Source organism: Drosophila takahashii, chromosome X (assembly GCF_030179915.1).
Source record: "Drosophila takahashii strain IR98-3 E-12201 chromosome X, DtakHiC1v2, whole genome shotgun sequence".
Classification (NCBI taxonomy): Eukaryota; Metazoa; Arthropoda; class Insecta; order Diptera; family Drosophilidae; genus Drosophila; species Drosophila takahashii.
The window spans coordinates 2,583,873-2,603,823 of NC_091683.1; the positions used below are offsets into that span (position 1 = coordinate 2,583,873).

A 19,951-nucleotide genomic window follows, 5' to 3' on the forward strand; every position below is an offset into this window, starting at 1 on the left:
CTATTCACAGGGAAAACATAAATTATAAACTGCCTAATTTATAGACGTTTTAAGTGTTTTACGGCATAATAATTGTATTTTCAGAGTTTATTAGTTTTTTACTAATTTTTTAATCCAGTGGAACCTGCCTATTATATCACCGATGACCTATCGATAGGCAATGCGATTAACCATTCAACAGCTGATTGGATAAGCCAGTGCATCTGGCAACGCTGGCCTCGAACGCGTAAAGTAAAGTAAATTAATAAATTAATAAAAACAAGTGCTGCTGGCGGTTTATCTTCTTCCCCTGCGATCTACACTGTTTGCCTGCGGGCTGTGCGAAAGGCGTGACTGCGTGGGAAGCATTTGGAAGGCACTGGAAATGGCCCTGGCCGTCAACTAACTACAACAGCCAACGACAACAAACCAGGTGAGTTCCAAAAAAAAAAAATGCAAATGGATTGGTATTATCACGTTGCCAGCTAAACTAACGCCTTGTTCCTAACCAAGATCTCGACATTATATAGCTATACTATCCAATATTCCACCGGCTGGCATTCCGTTTATTTGCGGCCACTGCAGTTAGCTAAAAATAGAAATGTCCACATAGACAGAATCGAAGGTGTAGTGCATCATCGGCATTATCATATCATGATGATATATCATCATCATATCACCGGGAATCTCATCATCATCATGATTTCGGGAACATGGCTTTCTCCGGCGTATTTCCCCGTTTCGCGTGTCTTGGACTAGTTCCTCCCACTTTTTTTATGGATTCCATTTCCATTCAGACATATTATATGTATGCCAAACAGGTTTCGTTCTTATAGATACGATTCGAATGCGAGAACCCATTTCGCACTTTGATTTGTCAACAATCAACGGAGAAACTTGACCTTTACCTTTGCCGCCAACATGTTAAACCAATCCCTTCTGGCCCCAAAAATTATTCGTGTGCACCCAGGGATTTCGAATTCGGTTGCTCCGTCAAGGTTAACGATTCTGGCTGTTTCTGGTTCGGCAGAACATTTTCCCAAGAAAATAATGCATTAACGGCTAGAACAATGTGACCTAGTGCTAGTTAAGGTACTGGTCTTTCTTTATTACAAAAATTAGAAATCAGAAAATTTCTAGTTCTAGCTTGACCATAGATGGATTTATCATAATTAGAAGATTTAAGGGTCTTTTTGGTCTTTGCCATCTTACTAATTCGAAACACTTAATTTTCTACAATTAAAGGAGAAATTAATTTTTGGTTTTTAAGATTTTTTAAAAATATTTTGAGATATTTTATCATTGTCAAAATTAAGAAAAAAAGCCTCTTATCGCAGTGCATTAGAAGCTGTGTATAACAACATATAGATGTCGAATCTTTGAATTACACAAACGAATCCGAATTCTAAACCACAATCGACTGTTTGGATTTATTTCTGTAAGATGAGCAAAAAGTGGTTTTGTTCGCTTGCTTTTTTTCAATATTAATATTTATATGACTACAGTGGCATTTGGTAGTATAATTCTGAGTGGTAAAAAATCATATCAGTTAGTTAGGAATTTTTAAAAAATTTTCCAACATAATATTTTTATAAAAAAATATTGAAAAATGATTAACTTTTAAATTTTTAATTACTTCTGCTTGAAATAAAATACAAGTTGGTGTCTAAAGCTTACCATTTCTTTAAATTTAGGCCAATTGAGCTATTTTCTTTGCCAGCATAATAAGAAAGTAATATTTTCCTACATCAAGGTTAATTGTTCTACTTTTATCCGGGTTTTAATGTCACAAAAAAGTGGGTATTTTACTTAGTTTCCCACGATCTCTGGACACTGTTCTGCTGCACGCCTATTTGGGCAATCAGTTTATTGTGGCTGGCAAGCCCGAAATGTGTATTTCTGCCTCTGTTTTCAGTTTTTTCAGTAATCGCCAAACAACGCGAGCGTACGCATATTTAGCCTCTCTGGCTCTACGTCTATATTTTTCCCTCTGACATCATCGTTCGCTAGTGAATCTCTGTGTGTTGCAGTCTCGTTTTTTCTTTTTTTTTCAAATTTAAATATATATATATATTTTTTGTGTGTGGAGCCACGAGCTTTTCTTTTATCCTGCATCAAACGCTCTCTTTTCTGGCTGCCGGCAGTCCGAAAATCGTTATGCATGGAAGTCGGTGCCGCTGCGCAGCCGCCGAGAAAGTGCCGAAAAATCCAGGACTCGAGGAGGATCAGCAGGATCATCAGGATAGCAACTCCTGAGGGATCGGCGATCGATCGACTTCCAAAAACTGCCCTCAAGACATTCAACCTGCTCTTCCCCTGCCACCAAAATCATGTATTCGGCGGGTAAATAATTTAATTTAATGAGTAAACAACAATTCCCAACATCGCTCGCACCCGTTGTCATGCAAATTTGTTTGTTCAGTCTTATACGATACATATAAACACATACCTATATTCGATTGGATCGCCCAACTTGTTTCATTTTGTACAGTTCAAGTTCTATATATCGTTTTGATCTTTCCACTTTAGCCATTGTTTTGGGACTTTGTTTCAAGCTTGATTTGGTTTTCATTTCGTTAGTATTGGGGGTTTCCTGCGACGGAAACTGATCATCAGTAGTTTTGCCACCCCATTTGCCATTCATTCATTCACACGCACTTTTCCACGACTATATATCATCGCACTTATGGGGCACTTATGTAATTGACCGCATTTAAATGAGTCAAGCATTTAAATGGTATCAGCGACAGCTGGCCTCCGATAAGTTGGCTTCCAAATTGGCCCATCAAATTCCATCATCCCCAAAACAGACTCACTATCGCCACTGGATTTCCAGGCTTATCAGTAATTAATATTGGGTGATAATATTAACTGATATTCCAAAACGAGTTCCGCACTTAATCTCAATTAATTATTGATATTTATGTTGCTAGTCACTCCTTTCTTTCTAACTATTATATTGGGGAAATTATCCTAACTCTAACTCGATTTTCAAAAGGTCTTTTCAAGCTTTCAATTGTATTACCTATAAAACACATAAAAATAAAATAATAAATTATAATAATAATACCCAAAAGTGCCCCTAAATGCGATTTGTTTTTTCTCTCATTCTTTTTAAAGTTTATTTGCTTAATTTTCTTTAGGTAGGGGCAAACATTTATGTGTTGTATTTCTAAGGGTACCAAGATCAAATTATTCATGGGCGTTGGTGTTATGTGATGTCACCTAATTGGATGTTCTTTATTAATTAACAACTTGGAGTTTCTTTTTTTTCGCTTTCAAAAGATCAGGGGTATTTTTAAAGATATAATATGATAAAAATGATATTTGACTTTGCAAAAGAGACATCCTATTCTCTTTAATCCCTGAGATTATCATCAGAAGTTAAGCTACCCATTTATCTTAGTAAATTCCATATATTGTTGTTTATAATTTGCTTTTATCATGCACTTGTCATTGTAATTGGAGTGTGGAAATGTAACAAACTAACCCAACAACTCATCAGCACCACCGCCTCAACTCAACTCACCTCTCATCTGATCAGATCTGATCATCAGATCATCTCATCTGATTACGAGAACTTCCGACTAATCTCCCACCCTCGTTGCAGTCCGTACCCACGACTACGACTATCCCGAATCGGAAATGGACGAGCGGGAGAGCCTGTACTTCGACACCATATCGCTGGCGGATTCGGAGGCTGCGGCTGCGGCGGCCCATCGCAAATCGATCTCGCAGTCGCGCAACACTATCTACCATTCGGCGGTCGATTTGGCAGGCGATGAGTCGAGATCCAGAGCTGCCGAGCATGCGGCTTTGGCCTGGCAACCGGGCTACCGCCAATCGACGGCTTTGGAGCACCTCAATGGAATCGGAATCGGCGGAGGTGGTGATCATACGGATGCCGCTATAGCCGCTCAGATGATAGCACTGCAAAATGGACGAAACCATCTGCCCACTGGCATCGGTGTAACCGAAGGAAATGGAGCACAAGGAGGAGGTGGTGACGATGAGGTCTCTAGACGTCTGTTAAGAAGTAGTAGCAACATTTCTAATAAAGATAAGAAATTGCCAATAACATACTCCCAGTGGAAATCAAGGGTAAACAACAACAACGACAGTAGCATACGAACCAATTCAAATTCAAATCTCAAAATCAAATATGTCCCACAACTTCGGTTAGAAGAAAGCCTTTGCTTTTGCACTGCCACCGATGATGCATCGAATTCGATCTCAATCTCACCCTCATGTTTGGCTTGCTGTTGTTCCATCACCTTATCATCCAGCTTATCCACTTTCACTTCTCATCGCCAGATTGCCAGAGCCCGCATCCAAGCTTAAACACTCGAATTTTTATGGTCAGTGGTCGCTTCCTTTTAAAGGGATCTTTTAAAATCCAAAAATAATCTGCTTTACAATGTATCTTTCAAAAATCATATTTAATTGTAAATCTGTTAAGGAAAATTACAAGTATTTTGATGCTTTTAAAACTACTAAAGTTCTTAATATATTATATAAAATTTTTTCGAATCTAGGATTTTTTTTAGGATTTTATGTCAATCCGTTCTAGGTGATTCTTACTACTTCCCGTTTTTTTCGACAACAATTTTATATATATGTATATATATATATTTTTTATATTTCAATTTATTTTATAATGTTTTCCTAATGCTACAAGTTGATAAGTTAATTATTTTCTATAATTTAAATATATAATATTTTCATTTATCCTAAAAATCAATATATAAAGTATAAAAATAAAACAATGAGGCTTTTGTGTGAAATTTTAATAGATTTTTCTAAGTTTAGAATAAGCAGATCGATTTATTTAGATATATAAAGTAAAGTCTTGATTATTTTTAGAAACTTGCCAGGCAAATAATGAGCTATCCTAAAGGTTCTTGCTATCGAGCAACCCCTATTTACTGTACACAAATCGCCTTCACTCGTCACGATCACGTACATATATGATATCCATCCTAATGTTTTGCTGTAATGATATACTATGCACTTGATAAAGTTCTTGCCGCCTTCTTTCACGCTCTCCTTTTGTTTGTTTATATATTTCTCTTTTTCCTATAGTTTGCTTGCGGGATTGGGTATGAACACTTAATGCTTAACGATCTTTGTATATTGTAATTTAATATCTAAGTTAGGCACTCGAGTGCTGAAGATAAAGTCAAGCAAATCGCACGGAATATATCGCACACTCTATTTGCCTCTTGTATCTCGGTCGCGTCGGTTGTGTTTCTCGTTCTCCTATATATTCAAATATATTTCAATGCTGAGCTGCTGCCTCCTGCGCGGCCTGCGCTGCGGCAATCAAAGGGAGGAGTCCGCCGAGGTGATAGGGAGTTGGGTGACCCAAGGGGCAGGTGTAGGCACACGCACCCACACGCTTTTTGTTCCCGTCCAGAATCTAGTTGATAAGCAAAAGTATTTTTAAGATCTTTCTCTCTCGAGAGTGACTCATAATATATCTCTATCTAAATCTTATACTAATGCTCTTCATCTCTCTATTCATTCTCTGCCCAATCTCCAGACCTACAGACGCTTCGACGATGGCAAACGCAGCGTTGACTTTGTGCTGGCCTACAATGGCGAAACGCAGTCGGAGGAGCATCGTCGCAAGTGCGAGATCTTCGAGGCGAATTTGCAGCGCGAGGGTTTGCAGCTGGAGCACAACAAGGTGCAGCGGGTGCACTTCATTAAGATCCATGCGCCGGCGGAGGTGCTATACCGATATGCGGAGATACTGAAGATTAAGGTGCCGCTGAAGCCGATTCCCGGCCAGGAGCAAATCTTTGCCGAGTCGGCGCACGAGTTTAAGACCTGCTTGAGCCGCCTGTGTCGCAGTCTGTTTAGCTCCGTGCAGCTCAATACGGAACTCTTCCCCGAGCGCGAACCGCGCATCCATCTCGAGTTCGCCCGCAACTATCTGGAGCTCTACGACACGGAGCATCCGAACTTCCTCGATGCCGGCACCCGCTACTCCATCATCAACTTTATACTGCAGCGCCAGCACTTCGTCGAGGGCGAGGAGACGGCCGACAATCTGGGCATCGAGAAGCTCGTCCAGGATGGCGTCTATACCTGCGCCTATACGTTGCACGATGTACGGCTGTCTACTGCTGTATCTATACCTATTTAACTTACTAAGTCTGTCTATTTTATTGCAGAAAGACGATCGAGATCGTCTGCTCAAGGAGTGGGCCAACATATCCAAGTGGAAGAAGTAAGCAAATAGCCGATATTCTGTTTATGCAGCTTGATTTCTGTTTTCTCTGAAAGGGAAAATCGGTTTAGAAGCCAGTTTGCAGCTAGAAAAATAAGCGATGCAGCTGTAGTTGAAAATTATAAAGAAAACTTGGGAATTAACCTGGAATTAATGAATGGAAAATACCTTTAGATTTATTATTAATCAGGAAAGAGCAAGAAAAGATCTTAGAACAGCGACACAAAGAAGAATCGAAGTGTGCCCAATGAAAAATAGGCGTGTGACCGCACAAATTATTAAATTAAATTTTTACATTAAAGAGTTTATTATATATAACCGATTTTCCTTGCAGCCTGCAGCCACTGGACCAAATCAAAGACTACTTCGGAGCCAAGGTGGCCCTGTACTTTGCCTGGCTGGGATTCTACACGCAAATGCTGATACCCATCAGCGTTTTCGGAGTGCTCTGCTTCCTGTACGGCTTCGTCACGTGGTCCAGCGATCCGATTAGCCGCGATATTTGCAACGACAACGGGACGATAATGTGTCCGCAGTGCGACCGAAGCTGCGACTACTGGCGGCTGAACGAGACGTGCACGAGTTCGAAGTTCAACTATCTGATAGACAACAACATGACGGTGGTCTTTGCCTTTTCGATGGCCATCTGGGCTGTGGTCTATCTGGAGTTCTGGAAGCGCTACTCGGCGGGCCTGGTGCATCGCTGGGGACTGACTGGCTTCACGCATCACGTCGAGCATCCGCGTCCGCAATACCTGGCCAAAATATCGCGCTCCAGGCGGCTGGCAGGGAAGGCGTACGAAGAGGATGAACAGACTGGTAAGCGAACCGCCCTGGATCCAGATGTGCCCTTCTGGAGCATCAAGTTCCTGCCCAACTTTACTAGTTACAGCATCATGGTATTGTTTGTAAGTACTTCCTGTAGTTTTCCCTACTGCAAGCTCATTATTGTTTCGTTTTCCTGGCAGATTTGCATATCAGTCATTGCGATAGCGGGCATTATCATCTATAGAATGGCTCAGCGCGCCTCGCACAGCATTCTGGGCAGCGAGAATTCGATGACCTTCAAGGTCATGATTCTGCCCATGACGGCGGGCGTGATTGACTTGATTGTCATCTCGCTGCTGGACATGGTGTACTCCAGTTTGGCCGTGAAGCTAACCAACTACGAGTACTGCCGCACCCAGACGGAGTACGACGAGAGCCTAACAATCAAAAACTATGTGTTCCAGTTTGTCAACTACTACTCCTCGCTCTTCTACATTGCCTTCCTCAAGGGCAAGTTTGTCGGCTATCCGGCGAAATATAATCGCGTTCTGGGCTTTCGCCAGGAGGAATGCAATCCCGGCGGCTGCCTCATGGAGCTCTGCATGCAGCTGGTGATCATCATGGCCGGCAAGCAGGCAGTGAATGCGATAGTCGAGATGCTTATACCCTATCTAATGCGCACCTTCAAGGAGCTAAGCTATCGGCACGGCTGGTACAAGAGCCACCAGGATCAAAGGCTGGTGCCCTACAACCAGTTCACCGAGGACTATAATCTACTGCCCGCCGAGAACAATTCGCTCTACGTGGAATACCTCGAAATGGGTAAGGGATTTTGTTTGTCAAACATTTGTCTCCTAACTTTAATCCATATCTCTTTCGAAAAGTTGTGCAATTCGGCTTTATTACCCTGTTCAGCTTGGCCTTCCCGTTGGCCCCGCTTTTGGCCCTGCTGAACAATGTGATTGAGGTGCGTCTGGACGCCATCAAAATGCTGCGCTTCCTGCGACGACCGGTGGGAATGCGAGCACGCGACATTGGCGTTTGGCACAGCATCATGACCGTCGTCACCCGCATAGCCGTTGCCTCGAGTGTGAGTCTTTCAAATCATAAGCTTTGATGTTTATATTATAATAATTATATTTCTAAACTTTCTTGCAGGCAATGATAATCGCATTTAGCACGAACCTCATACCGAAAATCGTGTATGCCGCCTCCATGGGCGATCCCGAGTTGAACAACTACCTTAATTTCACGCTGGCCGTGTTCAACACCAAGGATTTCCAGGTGCAGCCCCTGCTGGGCGGCAGTCAGCATGTGAACGAGACGGTGTGCCGCTACACAGAGTTCCGAAACTCGCCAGAGGATCCGCATCCCTACAAGCGTCCCATGATCTATTGGAAAATACTGACGGGTCGGCTGGCCTTCATCGTCATCTACCAGAACATCATTACCATGCTGCAAGGCATTCTGCGCTGGGCCGTGCCGGATGTCTCGGGACGCCTGCTGAAGCGCATCAAGCGAGAGAATTTCCTGCTGCGGGAGCACATCATCGAGTATGAGAAGCAGCACGCCATGAAGATGGCCCACAAGGAGGTGCAGGAGGTGCCACAAAAGTCGGAGAACGGCCTGCGAAGGCGCGACGAGGCCACCTCCTTTGTATAATCCTTGATCATTCCTTGGTTTCTCCAGTAGTTAGCTGAACTTTTGTATATACCGATTGTTGTGCTTCGTACTTAAGATGATTTTTGTACTGCGGATTCGATTGCATTGGAAATGCTCAACGAAATGCTGACGATATGAGTCAAGCAATTGCATTTTTATACATGTACATTGGTACACAGACACACACGAATAGGGTTTTATATATTGTTACTTGATTTCCCAAACGGATTTGTATTTTGTACAAGAGATTCACGTAACTCCAGCTTACCCGTGAGATCACAATGTGTGGCCAAGTCGCTTTAGCAGCACACAAGATACCGATTACAGATTACAGAAATACAGTTAAAGAGATATGTATTTGAATATTTTTACATTTTATACACACGTCCAAAGTGCATTAAAAGAACGGAGTATTTCTAATTTATTATTTAAATAACAATAACGCAACCGTTGGTAGCTATTTCAACATACCTACATATGAATATGATGAATCGAAAACGTTAACGAATTATACACCACAAAATGTGCGAGAAGCAAGTTAAAATATGCTAGCATTATTGAAACACTAAGAAACAATCCAATGTACCTTACAATGTTACCCACAACAAAACAACCGAGAAAGCGAACTCAGACATATGGTTATGGTTATGGTTCATCCTCTCCCTCTGATCCATTGTTTTTATTGTTGATTATTGCCAAGCGAGCAAGAGAGCATTGCACATTTCGCAATATTTTGTAGAACTCTAAATGCTACTTACTTACCAGTACGTACACCTATAGTGAATTGTTGTTTTGATAAACATATTTATACGATGATAATAATAATAATAACAACTACGATTACGATAGAGATTAAGCCAGAAACGAATTGTGTTGAGTGCTCGTCTGCATACGAATTAAAAAAAAGAACAAGAATAACAAATAAAAAATGGGTTTAACCCCATAAATGTTAACAGTGAAATGAGTAAAAATATCCAGGCTTTATCTATTCGATGTTCGGTTTTTAGATATCTCAAATATTTCGTGTAAGGTGTGAGTGTAAACCGGATGCACTGGATAAGATGTCACAAAATGAGCTCAATTGAAAGGCGATGAAAGCAAATCAATTGGAACGCTGACCAGCGGCTTGACTGGACAACATTCAATTGACAGAGACACCACTTATATGTATGTACTACCCCTTTACCACTTCATCCACTGGCAAGCAACCACCCATGGATTACGAACGATTGAGGTGTAACTACACTTGAAAAAGATTCAGACGAATATTTGTAAATTTATTTATTTAAAAAGATGTAGAAAAATATTTGTGTATTTGTTTATTTTAAAAGATGTAGAAAAATTTTTATTTCTATTTATTAAAAACAAGTAACAAAATATTTGTTCCTAGCAGTTTTAGATTTGCAATTTTTATATTTATTTCAAATGTTTCTTCTTTTAAATTCAAAGTCTAGAATATTTTGTTAGGCTGTTTTAAAACCAAATATTGTTCAATTACTGTTAATTTAATATTTATTCTCATGGTATGGAATTTTGTACATTTCTTAAAAGATTTTTAAACCGTTTTATAAAACCGAAATCTTTTATAAGTTTTAGGTCCATATACAGGAATAAACCTGAAGTTGTAATGTCACTAAAGGTACTTAAATTTTAAGCTTACAATTTGTTACTATATTAACTAATGTATAAATAATAATTAAGATTATTTAAATATTTATATTTTGGTATTTATAACTAATGCGAATATTTTCTTGCAGTGTGCGCCACTTACCCCGGACTCGGACCCAATCTGAATGGAACCCAGGAGGGCATGCTGAGCTGGCCGCTGGTCTAATGCAATTTGAAATGTGTAATGCAATCGGCCCCTTTTCGTGGCAATTCGAGCAATTTTCTTTGCTTGGCCTGGGGCTGGTTGGGTCTTCCAGATTGGCACGCTCGTCTCGCTGGACTTAGTTACAAATCTGTCGCTGGACTGGAACTTTGAGCTGTTAGGAATCGCAATCGGAATCCCAAGCCAAAACCTCTCTAAATCCGGATTTGTGTCGCGATCGATATGAGTTCGGTGGGTGGAATATAGAATGGAAAGCAGAAACAGAATAATAGAACAGAGATCATCAGAACGATCTGATAGATGATATGATCTGATAGAAGATGATATTATATTTCCGTTCTGATCTTCTTAACCAGGCAAAACATCTGAAGACGCTGAGTAAAAGTGAGATCGAGAATTTCTATGGCTCTTTCGATTTGGTCCTTTGCGATTGCGATGGAGTGGTTTGGTATCCCCTGAGGGACTTTATTCCCGGTTCCGCCGAGGCCTTGGCCCATTTGGCGCTTCGGAACAAGCAGGTGACCTTTGTGACCAACAACAGCATCAGTTCGGTGAAGGAGCACATTGAGAAGTTCGAGAAACAGGGTCAACTGAAGATTAAAGAGGTGAGATTATACAAAATAATTAAGAAATTAAAACTTTAGAGATAAGGAATATTTATAATATTTTTGATATTTTTAAAATACTACCTATATATAGTTTTTTTCACTCTTTATAAACAGCATCAAATCGTTCACCCTGCACAAACGATCTGCGATCATCTGAGGTCCATTAACTTCCAGGGACTTATCTACTGCCTGGCCACGCCTCCATTTAAGGAACTTCTTGTGGCCGCCGGGTTTCGGCTGGCAGAAGATGTGAGTGATTCAAATCGAGATCTAGAGATTTGCTTCTTGATCACTTCATGGAAATCTCTAATTCAATAGAGCGGCAGCGGGATCATCGAGAGCCTTAGGGATCTCCACGAGGCCATCTATGGCGGCGACTCGGTGGATGCGGTCATCATCGATGTGGATTTTAATCTGTCGGCGGCCAAGATGATGCGAGCCCATGTCCAGCTCCAGAATCCCAAGTGCCTCTTCCTGGCGGGAGCTGCAGATGCCCTAATACCTTTCGGCAAGGGCGAGATTATAGGTGAGCAAATGTTACCTAAAAATATTTATTTACATACTAGTAATAAAAATAAACACACATTAAGAAAGATAAGATAATGAAAAGACTTCGATTTCAATTATTTCTGTTACCAAAAGTACTAGAAAAATAAACAACACGATATATAATAAATATTTTAATTTTAAACTTAAGGCTTTCCATAAAATTTTTACCAATAAATTCTATAATCCTTTTTTATATATTTTTCTTTTATAAAACAGGACCTGGAGCCTTTATCGATGTGGTTTCCCAATCCGTTGGCCGTCGGCCCATCACTTTGGGCAAGCCGGGAGAGGATCTGCGCCAGGTGCTATTGGCTCGTCACCCGGAAATCCCGCCCAGCCGCGTGCTCTTCGTGGGCGATAGCCTAGCCAGCGACATTGGATTCGGCCGCGCCAGTGGCTACCAGACGCTCCTCGTCCTCAGCGGTGGCACCAAGCTGGAGGACGTCCAGCGACTGCCGCCCGACCATCCCCAGATGCCCGACTATGTGGTCGACTGCCTGGGGCAGCTGCTAGCAGATAATCCGCCTTCGAGTAATTGTGACTCGGCGGATTTCACTTGATAGCGTTTCGAGTGTTTGTCAGAAACCAGAAAGTGTTTTAGATTACAATTAATAGATTATCCGCAGGTCCGTATCGAACAAACAAAACACAACAATCATTTGATTTGATTTCTTTACTAGGAAAAATATTCAAAATATTTAAAATTAAATAATTTTCTACAAAAATTTCTAACAAATCTGATTTTTTCACTATAAAGAAATGCAAAATATTTAAAATTAATTTACTCCCTACTTTCAAAACGAATCAAAATAAAATATTGCATGGAACTTGGAATTTACACTTGAATTTCTAAAGTAAATATAAAAAGAAATAAATATTTAGAATAGTATGCAAAATATTAGATTAACCTACCGGTTCTAAAAAATATCTATATTATACAAATAGTAAAGTTTATAATATTCCCTATACCAAAAGTAGTATTATTTTTGTTATTTTTTAAGGATATATCTCTAATATGTCCCTAGTTTTCCACGTAATTTTGTTTTGCTCGTTTAGTGTGAGTTGCACATATTACAAATGACAAATAAAATGTGGGTTGTGTCAGCACTTGATGACTAGAACGACCATATTGACTCGATGATACATATTTACCTTCCGGGAATCCCCAAGTTCTAAATATTTTCGTTTTGTTTGCTTAGTGTGAATTATATTTCAGATAAAATAATAACGAATAAAATACGGTATTGTGCTGATAGCAATAATGATGATAATCAATTACCCAGGTACCCATATATATATATAATATATATACAACTAAACATGCGCTTTGGGCGTCTCTCCCAGCAACTGGGCCACATCGGCCATGCTGTCGGCATAGTAATCGGGAATGTGTCGCGGATCCGTCTCCGCCAGGAGCTGCTCCCTGGTGCAACCGCCGCTGAGGACGAGCAGCGTCTGGAAACCGAACTGCCGCCCGAAGCCAATATCCTGGGCCAGCATATCGCCGACCATGAGCACCCGACTGGGCCGATCGATCTTGTAGTGCTCCACAATGAGATTGCCCAGTTCGCGACCCGGTTTGCCCAGTGTGATGCAGCTGCCCTCCCTCCCACTGGCCTCCACCAGAATGGAGGCAAAGGCCCCGGGTCCAATGATGTTCACGCCCTTGGCCACCGGCAGCAGGCGATCCGTGGCGCCTCCGATCAGCAGGCACTCCGGACGCCGCAGATACAGATGCGCCCGCAGCAACTTTGGGGAGCTCAGGTTGAAGTCCACGTCAATGACGACGGCACGCACTGGTTCCTTGTCGAAGATGTTCTTGGCCAGACACTCGTAGCTCTCCTCGATGAACTCGTTGGGCTGAAATACAAAGGATATTTTTTAAAATAAAAATATGCGATGAATCTTAAGTCCCTTAAATAATGATTTTATTATTTTCTATATTTTAAATATTTTTTTTTGATAGAGTTCGATCCTAAAACAAACCGTCTTTGTCATTTTTTTTTGTATCTCTTACCATTTATTTTATAGCCGAGGTTAAGCATTTAGGCACTTCTTGGGGAAACATTTTATAACTTGAGATTCGTTTGAGTTATTTAAATGAAAAAATTAAAATATGCGATGATTTTCAAGTCCTTTAAATAATGATTTTATTATTTTTTATAGAGTTCGATTCTAAAATAGCCCCTGCCCGAAATTTCTTTTATTTCTTACCATTTATTTTTTAGCCGAGGTTAAATATTTAGGCACTTCTTAGGGAAAACAATTATAACTTGAGACTCGTTTGATTTATTTAGATGAAACTTTCACAAATTAGTTGTCTAATTAATATCTTTCAGAAAAATATTTAAAAAAATTTTCAAATTTAAAATTAAATAATTAAAAAAAAATTTAATTTAAAAAAAATTTCCAAGCACTAGATCCCTGATCCCTAGTAGTCACTTACCCCGTCCAGAAGCTGGAATCCCGCCTCGCGGAGCACCGCCTTGAACGGCTGGGTGGCGATGATGTAGATGAGACCCTCGAACTTGATGCCCCGCAGATAGTTGACGATGGACTGGGCCGGATGCCAGATCTGCTCCGGCTGCACCTGCATCCCGATCTTGGCGAATCGCCGGATGCACTGGTCCACCGTACGAACACTGTTGTTGGTGACGAAGGTCAGCTGCTTCCCGCTTCGCTCCAAGGCGGCATATCCGTCGGCGGCCCGCGGAACATTGTGCTCCATGGTCCACAGGACGCCATCAATGTCGCTGAGCACCCGATCGAAGGAGCCGACGAAGCTGCTCCGCTGCTCCTCACTCAGCTGCAGGATGTGCTGCGGTTTGGCCTGGGTTAAGTCATGTAAGTAAACAAAGATAGATCAAAAATATTATAATTAAAATAAAAATTCTTTTTTTACTATTTTATGTCTTGATCTTTTTAAATCTTTTTTAAAAATTGTAAATTTTTGCTTAGTGCTAATATATATTCATGACCTAGGACAACATCATTTTAACCGAGAGATCAACCTAAACTTTATATTTTCTCACCCAACAAACAATAAAAAAAATATTAATAATTAAAAAAAAAGCAAACCAAAAAGGTAAGCATTAAAGATTTAATTTTTGAATCCTTTTAAATTTACTTGTCCAAATTTTTTACTAGTAGTTAAAAAGTTTATTAGGTTTTTTCCATGATTATCCACAGATATGTGTTTCTGGGATCGTTAACTATAATAGTTGGCTTTTATATACAATTATATTTGGGTTGGGATCGATGGAAAGGCTTGATAAGATTATTCTACGGAAAACTCACTCACCATTGTGATCCGTTTTGCTGGGTGAAAGTGTTGCTATCGCGATCACGGTCGTCGGGCAACTGACTTTGCTGAATATTGCTCGTGCTGAAACTGAAACCGAAAACGAAACCTAATCTTGCGCTGAATTAGCACCTCAGAAATGCCGGTTAGAACGACGACGGCCACGAAAACACTGGCGATTCCATACGAGTCCATACGGAAGCTCGGGGAGAACGCTTTCTACTTATCGCCTATGCTTATCTGCCCCTCTACGACACCCTCTCTACTTGTACAGTCAATCGTCTTGAGCATGAACTTTAGACTTCGGAAACAAAAAATAAATAATAAATTAAAAAATGCAAGTAATAACATAAATAAACAAACTATGTAAACCAGAGTTCGAATTCAAAATCACTTTTTGATGATAGACAAGATTTGAAATTCGTACTCTTATTCTTAGTATTTTGGTCATAAACATGGAAATAATAATCCAAATATGAAGTGTCATACCTCGTTGAACTCGTTATTTAATTCCCAATCGATCGACATTTAAACCTACAATTTTTTAAATTTTGCCATTTTTCGAAAAAATGATGATGGTACCCCTTATCAAAAATGCGAAAATTTAATCAAAAATGAATTTTTTTCAAATCGCTCAAAAAGTGCACGGATATTATTTATTGGGTCGTTAGCTGCTCAAAACAATAAGCCTTTTTGATATCGGACCATTTTTGTCCAAGTTACAGCCAAAAAACGGTAAGAAAAATCATATTTTTATCAAAAATCAAGATCCTGATTTTCCACCCAAAAAAATCAGTATTTCGACCATAAAAACGTAAATAATGGTCCAAATATGGATAACCATACCTTGCTGAGCTCGTAATTGTATCCCAAATCGATTGGCATTTAAACCTGGAAAATTTTAATTATTGTCATTTTTAGCAAAAAATCATGATGGTACCCCTTATCAAAAATGCGAAATTTGGGTCGAAAATTAATTTTCTCAAATCAGTCGGAAAGTGCACTGATATTAATTATAGGGTAGTAAGCTGCTAAAAACAGTACGCCTTTTTGATTTAGTTACTAGTTTTAATTTAAATTTAAAATATTATATTAACCCTTACGCGCCTGCAAAAAGTAATCTGTTGCAGTGGAGACGTGGCATAACTGGTATTTAATACCGCGCTGTGGTATTTTTTAGTGCGTTTCTGGCAGTTAAAAGTTTTCTGCGATTTTATTCTGATTGGATTTCTGGCGAGGCTTTGTTTCCTTCTCTTTTTGGGAGTGAATCCTCCCCAGAAATGACGCAGCAGGTGGGCCAAGGAGAGCAGTGACACCGTCGCCACTAGTGGTACCAGCGAACCAGGAGCAACAGACGGGGATTTGCAGTCGGGACTCATTCGATTTGGATCGATAAATGGGCGCCGAGCACTCGCAGCAGCGGGCGGAGGCCGATGGCCACGAGATCTTCGATGGCCGCCAGGCGCAGGGACTCGGGATTAACCCGAGCAGATCGGTGGCCCTGGGCGACAATGGCTCCATGATGCTGGCGGCCACGGCGGCGGCGAATAAGCGACGTGGAATTGGTAACCATCGCCAGCAAACAGGAGGAGGATTAACTGGAGGTGGATCACCCGTGGCCAGCAGCATTGTGATAGCCAGCAAGCAGATCATCTCGGCGGAGGCTGCCTCGCCCGGCTGCTCCACCTCCGAGCTGAGCCGCCCGCCCTCGCCGCCGCTGAGCGTCTGCTCCGATTTGCCCTACGTTTCCTACACGGATCGTCCCATCGGCGATTCACCCAAGATACGCAGCAAGCCGGCATCGCACATGCTGCACCAGCAGCAGCAGCAGAGCAGCGCTAGCAGGGCAGCGGCCAGGAAATCACATCCCGGTGGGATCAGCAAGCCAAAGCGACCGCAGTCCACATCCTCCAGCCACAATATCGTCATCGTGCGACCCGGTGCCAGCGATGCTGGCGAGGATTTGGATCTGGACTTGGCCCGACTGCGGAATATACCCCAGTTTCTGCCCGTCCTCCGGGAGTCCATCACATCGGCCACTTATACAAGGGATGCGGAGATCCTGGAGCGTCTGCATTCGCAGCATTTGGTCAACATTTGCTCGCGCATGCAGACGCATTTGAATCTGTGCGCCAGCTATGTGGCCAGCGAACAGAATCATCTGGTGGAACGCACCAAGGTGGTGAGCAATTCAATCACTACTTTGTTTGCTGGTTTCGTGGACATGCAAAAGACATATGCCTCGTATGCCGAGCAATTTGCCAAGATCAGGAGCGTTTCGCATCAGTTGAGCAGGTGCAATTCGCTGCTGCACGAGAATATCGCCAGCTTGGAGGCGATCAACAACTTTCTGGACGACGAGGACCGGCTGGAGCCCTTTGTGTGGCGCACCGACGACAACAAGCTGCGCGGCGAGGCCGAGGGCGCCACCGGGGGCAACAGCAGTCGGCTGTGGCGGCTGTAGGATTAATCATCTCCATTGGTCTCCAAAGATTTAACTAGCTCGTACTCTTCGTGTATTTATTGTGTATATTAATCGTTAACGATGCCGCTTTATCGTGATTTTTAATTAGTAAATCAAACTTAATATTAATAATGTTATGTGTGCGTTGCCTTTGTATTTATGCGGATTTCACTAGATATTTGGATGACCTGCGGTCACACGCCGATTGTTCTTTGTGTAATTTAGTTCCTTATCTTCAAAAGAATTCCCACATTGTTAATGCTTTTGTTTTATATTAACCACAAACCTTATTATCATTTCAAAAACCCCCTAAAACCATGGGAAAACAATTTTGGGCTACACATATATTTATTTTATACACTTTAAATACCTTATGCTAATGCATATTATTAGGCCTTCTCACGTACATACAATAAACTACATTTAACATTTAAGACAGCATCAAAAGCACATTTATTACACCTTATACAATTTGTCTAGATTTAGAATAGATTCTAGCTACGAGTAAATATCGCAAATATGGGGGATATACACATAATACATTATACAAACGTACTTATGGACTTTAGTGTGTTTTGGTAAACGCTTTTGCACTCGATGGATGGCACATTTACATACAATACAATACAGTTTAGCCTACACCGCAGGAGAATGTGAGTGAGTATATGTATTATATATTGCAGTGGCTCCGAAATGCATGTGGTACCGTAGTTGATTGTGCTGTCGTCTTATCCTGTCAAATCATCAAATCTTCGCCAAGGCCCGCAGCAGCTTCCTGAGCGTCCAGCAGCAGAGGAACAGATTGGCCAGCGAGCAGAGCAGCACGAGGTTGTGGGCCACAGTGACGGCCAGCATGAGGATGGGCGGCAGGGAGAGGTACAGGTACTGCTAGCGCTGCAGGTAGCTGCTCCAATAGACAAGCAGCATGAGCAGCACGTTGACGCAACTTATGTTCTAGAAGAGTTTCTGCATGTGTATGCGATCCTGGACGTTACGTGCCTGCTGTTGATCCTCAATCGATTTCAGTTCCTTCGAAACGGTCGTTTTTAACGAGGCATCGAGTGCTAAAGCATCGATAAAATCGCGACGCGCCTGCAGGGGATTCCAGGCGCCGGCATGCGCCTTGGCCCGCCGGAACAGAGCCTTAACGTTGCGCGGATCCAGGGTGAGCACCTCGTTGCAGTGCTCGATGACGGCATAAAAGTCACCGGCTATCAACCGGCACTGCGCATAGTTGAGCAGCAGGGGCGTCTTGATGGCCGCCAGCTCCTGCCACTCCTCGTCGTGCGGCTTCTCCTTGAGCATTAGCTGCTCCACGATGCCCACCGCCTCGCGGTAACAGGTCTCCGCCTCCGTAAACCGGCTGGCCTTGTAGAAATTATTGCCACGCTCGCGCAGCGTGCTGGTGGCCAGCATCTTCTCGTCGTCGGACATCTGCCAGCGCTCCTTCTCGTACTGCTCCGGCAGCTCGATGGAGAAGAGCTCGATGATGAACTCCAGCTCGGCGGGATGCTGGAGCAGATCGTCGAGATCCGGGTACCCGATGCCCTCGTTCTGCAGCGTCATGCCGCAGCAGTGACGTCGCTCCTCCGGCTTCTTGCCAATGTCGCGCAGGGTCTTTGATATAAAAGGGTATTGGGCGCAGAGCTGGGGGAGTAGAGAAACTAGGTCAGGATCGGATTACTGGGTATATAGACAGAAAAAAAAATGGTAATGGTCAATTTGATATTTTTTAAAGATCAAGTTATTCATGATGATATCATTTTGATATGTGCCTTTGATATAAAAGGATATTGGGCGCAGAGCTGGGGGAACAGAGCATAGAAACTAGTTCAATAGGGAACGGATTACTGGATATACACACAGAAAAAAAAAGGTAATGGTCAATTTGATATCAAGTTATTCATAATGATATCATTTTGATATGAATAAAGATTATGTTCATCTTTTTTTATATTATTTGCTCAAAAAATACTAAATTTGGTATTTTTTATGATATGACAAAATATCATGTTGATATGTTTGAATCTTAAATTTGACATGAAATATCATATCGTTTTTTTTTTCTCTGCAGCTCTACCTTACCGACTTGTGCACCGTGAACTTGGCCACCTCGTTGAGGGACATCTGCTGCACAATCAGCTCCCAGACCTCCAGCTTGAACTTCTTGCCCAGGACGAGCTCCATGGGCTTCTCCATCTTCCTGCTGTCGTCGATGATGCGACTGTCGCCGGCCCTGCGCGTCTGGAAGTGGAACTTGACCTGGGGAAAAGGGGGGAAAATGCGGGAAAAGTGGTAGGATGACGAATGGCCTTGGCCCAAATTGCAACTGCAAAAAATGAGGAAAACTACAGGATGCAGCTACTCATTTTGGAAGCACTCACCCTGGTGCCCGGCGTTAGCTCGATGTAGGCATTGCCCGGATTCAGGACCTCCTTCCTAATGGGCTTCATCTCGGCCTGGCTGCGCGATTGCATCGGTTTATTTTGGAAAAATATAATAACAATCAAAATCAACTTCCTTTCTGTTTAGCAGCTGGTTAAACGATAACGAT

General features: G+C 41.9%; 5 protein-coding genes across 9 annotated transcripts; 3 read left to right on the forward strand and 2 right to left on the reverse strand.

Annotated features, from left to right (window-relative positions):
* The first annotated feature begins 203 nt into the window (after nucleotides 1-203).
* On the forward strand, nucleotides 204-9,605 carry LOC108056086 (anoctamin-6). 5 transcript variants are annotated; one of them, XM_070218310.1, is made up of 9 exons: nucleotides 204-412; nucleotides 2,124-2,322; nucleotides 3,590-4,080; nucleotides 5,522-6,094; nucleotides 6,159-6,214; nucleotides 6,549-7,122; nucleotides 7,183-7,804; nucleotides 7,867-8,072; nucleotides 8,141-9,605. In XM_070218310.1, the coding sequence occupies exons 2-9, from the start codon at nucleotides 2,310-2,312 to the stop codon at nucleotides 8,642-8,644; spliced, it is 3,039 nt and encodes a 1,012-aa protein (XP_070074411.1). In that variant the 5' UTR covers nucleotides 204-412; nucleotides 2,124-2,309; the 3' UTR covers nucleotides 8,645-9,605. The 5 variants fall into 5 exon arrangements, with proteins under 5 accessions (XP_070074411.1, XP_016995230.2, XP_016995229.2 ...); XM_017139741.3 differs by lacking the exon at nucleotides 2,124-2,322; XM_017139740.3 differs by lacking the exon at nucleotides 204-412 and having other exon boundaries at nucleotides 2,069-2,322.
* A 1,118-nt stretch (nucleotides 9,606-10,723) lies between these two features.
* On the forward strand, nucleotides 10,724-12,689 carry LOC108056088 (uncharacterized). The gene is made up of 4 exons (XM_044396176.2): nucleotides 10,724-11,080; nucleotides 11,198-11,332; nucleotides 11,402-11,609; nucleotides 11,849-12,689. The coding sequence occupies exons 1-4, from the start codon at nucleotides 10,796-10,798 to the stop codon at nucleotides 12,190-12,192; spliced, it is 972 nt and encodes a 323-aa protein (XP_044252111.2). The 5' UTR covers nucleotides 10,724-10,795; the 3' UTR covers nucleotides 12,193-12,689.
* A 128-nt stretch (nucleotides 12,690-12,817) lies between these two features.
* LOC108056089 (chronophin) lies at nucleotides 12,818-15,107 on the reverse strand. The gene is made up of 3 exons (XM_017139747.3): nucleotides 14,934-15,107; nucleotides 14,079-14,462; nucleotides 12,818-13,492 (listed from the first exon to the last, which is right to left on the reverse strand). The coding sequence occupies exons 1-3, from the start codon at nucleotides 14,934-14,936 to the stop codon at nucleotides 12,947-12,949; spliced, it is 933 nt and encodes a 310-aa protein (XP_016995236.2). The 5' UTR covers nucleotides 14,937-15,107; the 3' UTR covers nucleotides 12,818-12,946.
* A 1,039-nt stretch (nucleotides 15,108-16,146) lies between these two features.
* Nucleotides 16,147-17,529, forward strand: BORCS5 (BLOC-1 related complex subunit 5). Its single transcript, XM_017139803.3, has one exon. It carries the CDS (start codon nucleotides 16,330-16,332, stop codon nucleotides 17,395-17,397), a length of 1,068 nt encoding a protein of 355 aa, XP_016995292.1. The 5' UTR covers nucleotides 16,147-16,329; the 3' UTR covers nucleotides 17,398-17,529.
* Nucleotides 17,530-17,819: 290 nt separating this feature from the next.
* On the reverse strand, nucleotides 17,820-19,951 carry LOC108056120 (AH receptor-interacting protein). Its single transcript, XM_017139804.3, has 3 exons — nucleotides 19,782-19,951; nucleotides 19,483-19,659; nucleotides 17,820-19,044 (listed from the first exon to the last, which is right to left on the reverse strand). The coding sequence occupies exons 1-3, from the start codon at nucleotides 19,872-19,874 to the stop codon at nucleotides 18,352-18,354; spliced, it is 963 nt and encodes a 320-aa protein (XP_016995293.1). The 5' UTR covers nucleotides 19,875-19,951; the 3' UTR covers nucleotides 17,820-18,351.

Coding starts and splice junctions, on each gene's coding strand:
- LOC108056086 (XM_070218310.1), top strand. Junction 4,081..5,521: donor ACTCCCAGTGGAAATCAAGG/GTAAACAACAAC, acceptor CCCAATCTCCAG/ACCTACAGACGCTTCGACGA. Junction 6,215..6,548: donor AACATATCCAAGTGGAAGAA/GTAAGCAAATAG, acceptor TTTTCCTTGCAG/CCTGCAGCCACTGGACCAAA.
- LOC108056088 (XM_044396176.2), top strand. CDS start 10,796: ATGATATTATATTTCCGTTCTGATCTTCTTAACCAGGCAAAACATCTG. Junction 11,333..11,401: donor GGTTTCGGCTGGCAGAAGAT/GTGAGTGATTCA, acceptor CTAATTCAATAG/AGCGGCAGCGGGATCATCGA. Junction 11,610..11,848: donor CGGCAAGGGCGAGATTATAG/GTGAGCAAATGT, acceptor TTTATAAAACAG/GACCTGGAGCCTTTATCGAT.
- LOC108056089 (XM_017139747.3), bottom strand. Junction 13,493..14,078: donor GATTCCAGCTTCTGGACGGG/GTAAGTGACTAC, acceptor TTTGTATTTCAG/CCCAACGAGTTCATCGAGGA.
- BORCS5 (XM_017139803.3), top strand. CDS start 16,330: ATGGGCGCCGAGCACTCGCAGCAGCGGGCGGAGGCCGATGGCCACGAG.
- LOC108056120 (XM_017139804.3), bottom strand. CDS start 19,874: ATGCAATCGCGCAGCCAGGCCGAGATGAAGCCCATTAGGAAGGAGGTC. Junction 19,660..19,781: donor AGCTAACGCCGGGCACCAGG/GTGAGTGCTTCC, acceptor CCTTTTCCCCAG/GTCAAGTTCCACTTCCAGAC. Junction 19,045..19,482: donor AGTTCACGGTGCACAAGTCG/GTAAGGTAGAGC, acceptor CTACTCCCCCAG/CTCTGCGCCCAATACCCTTT.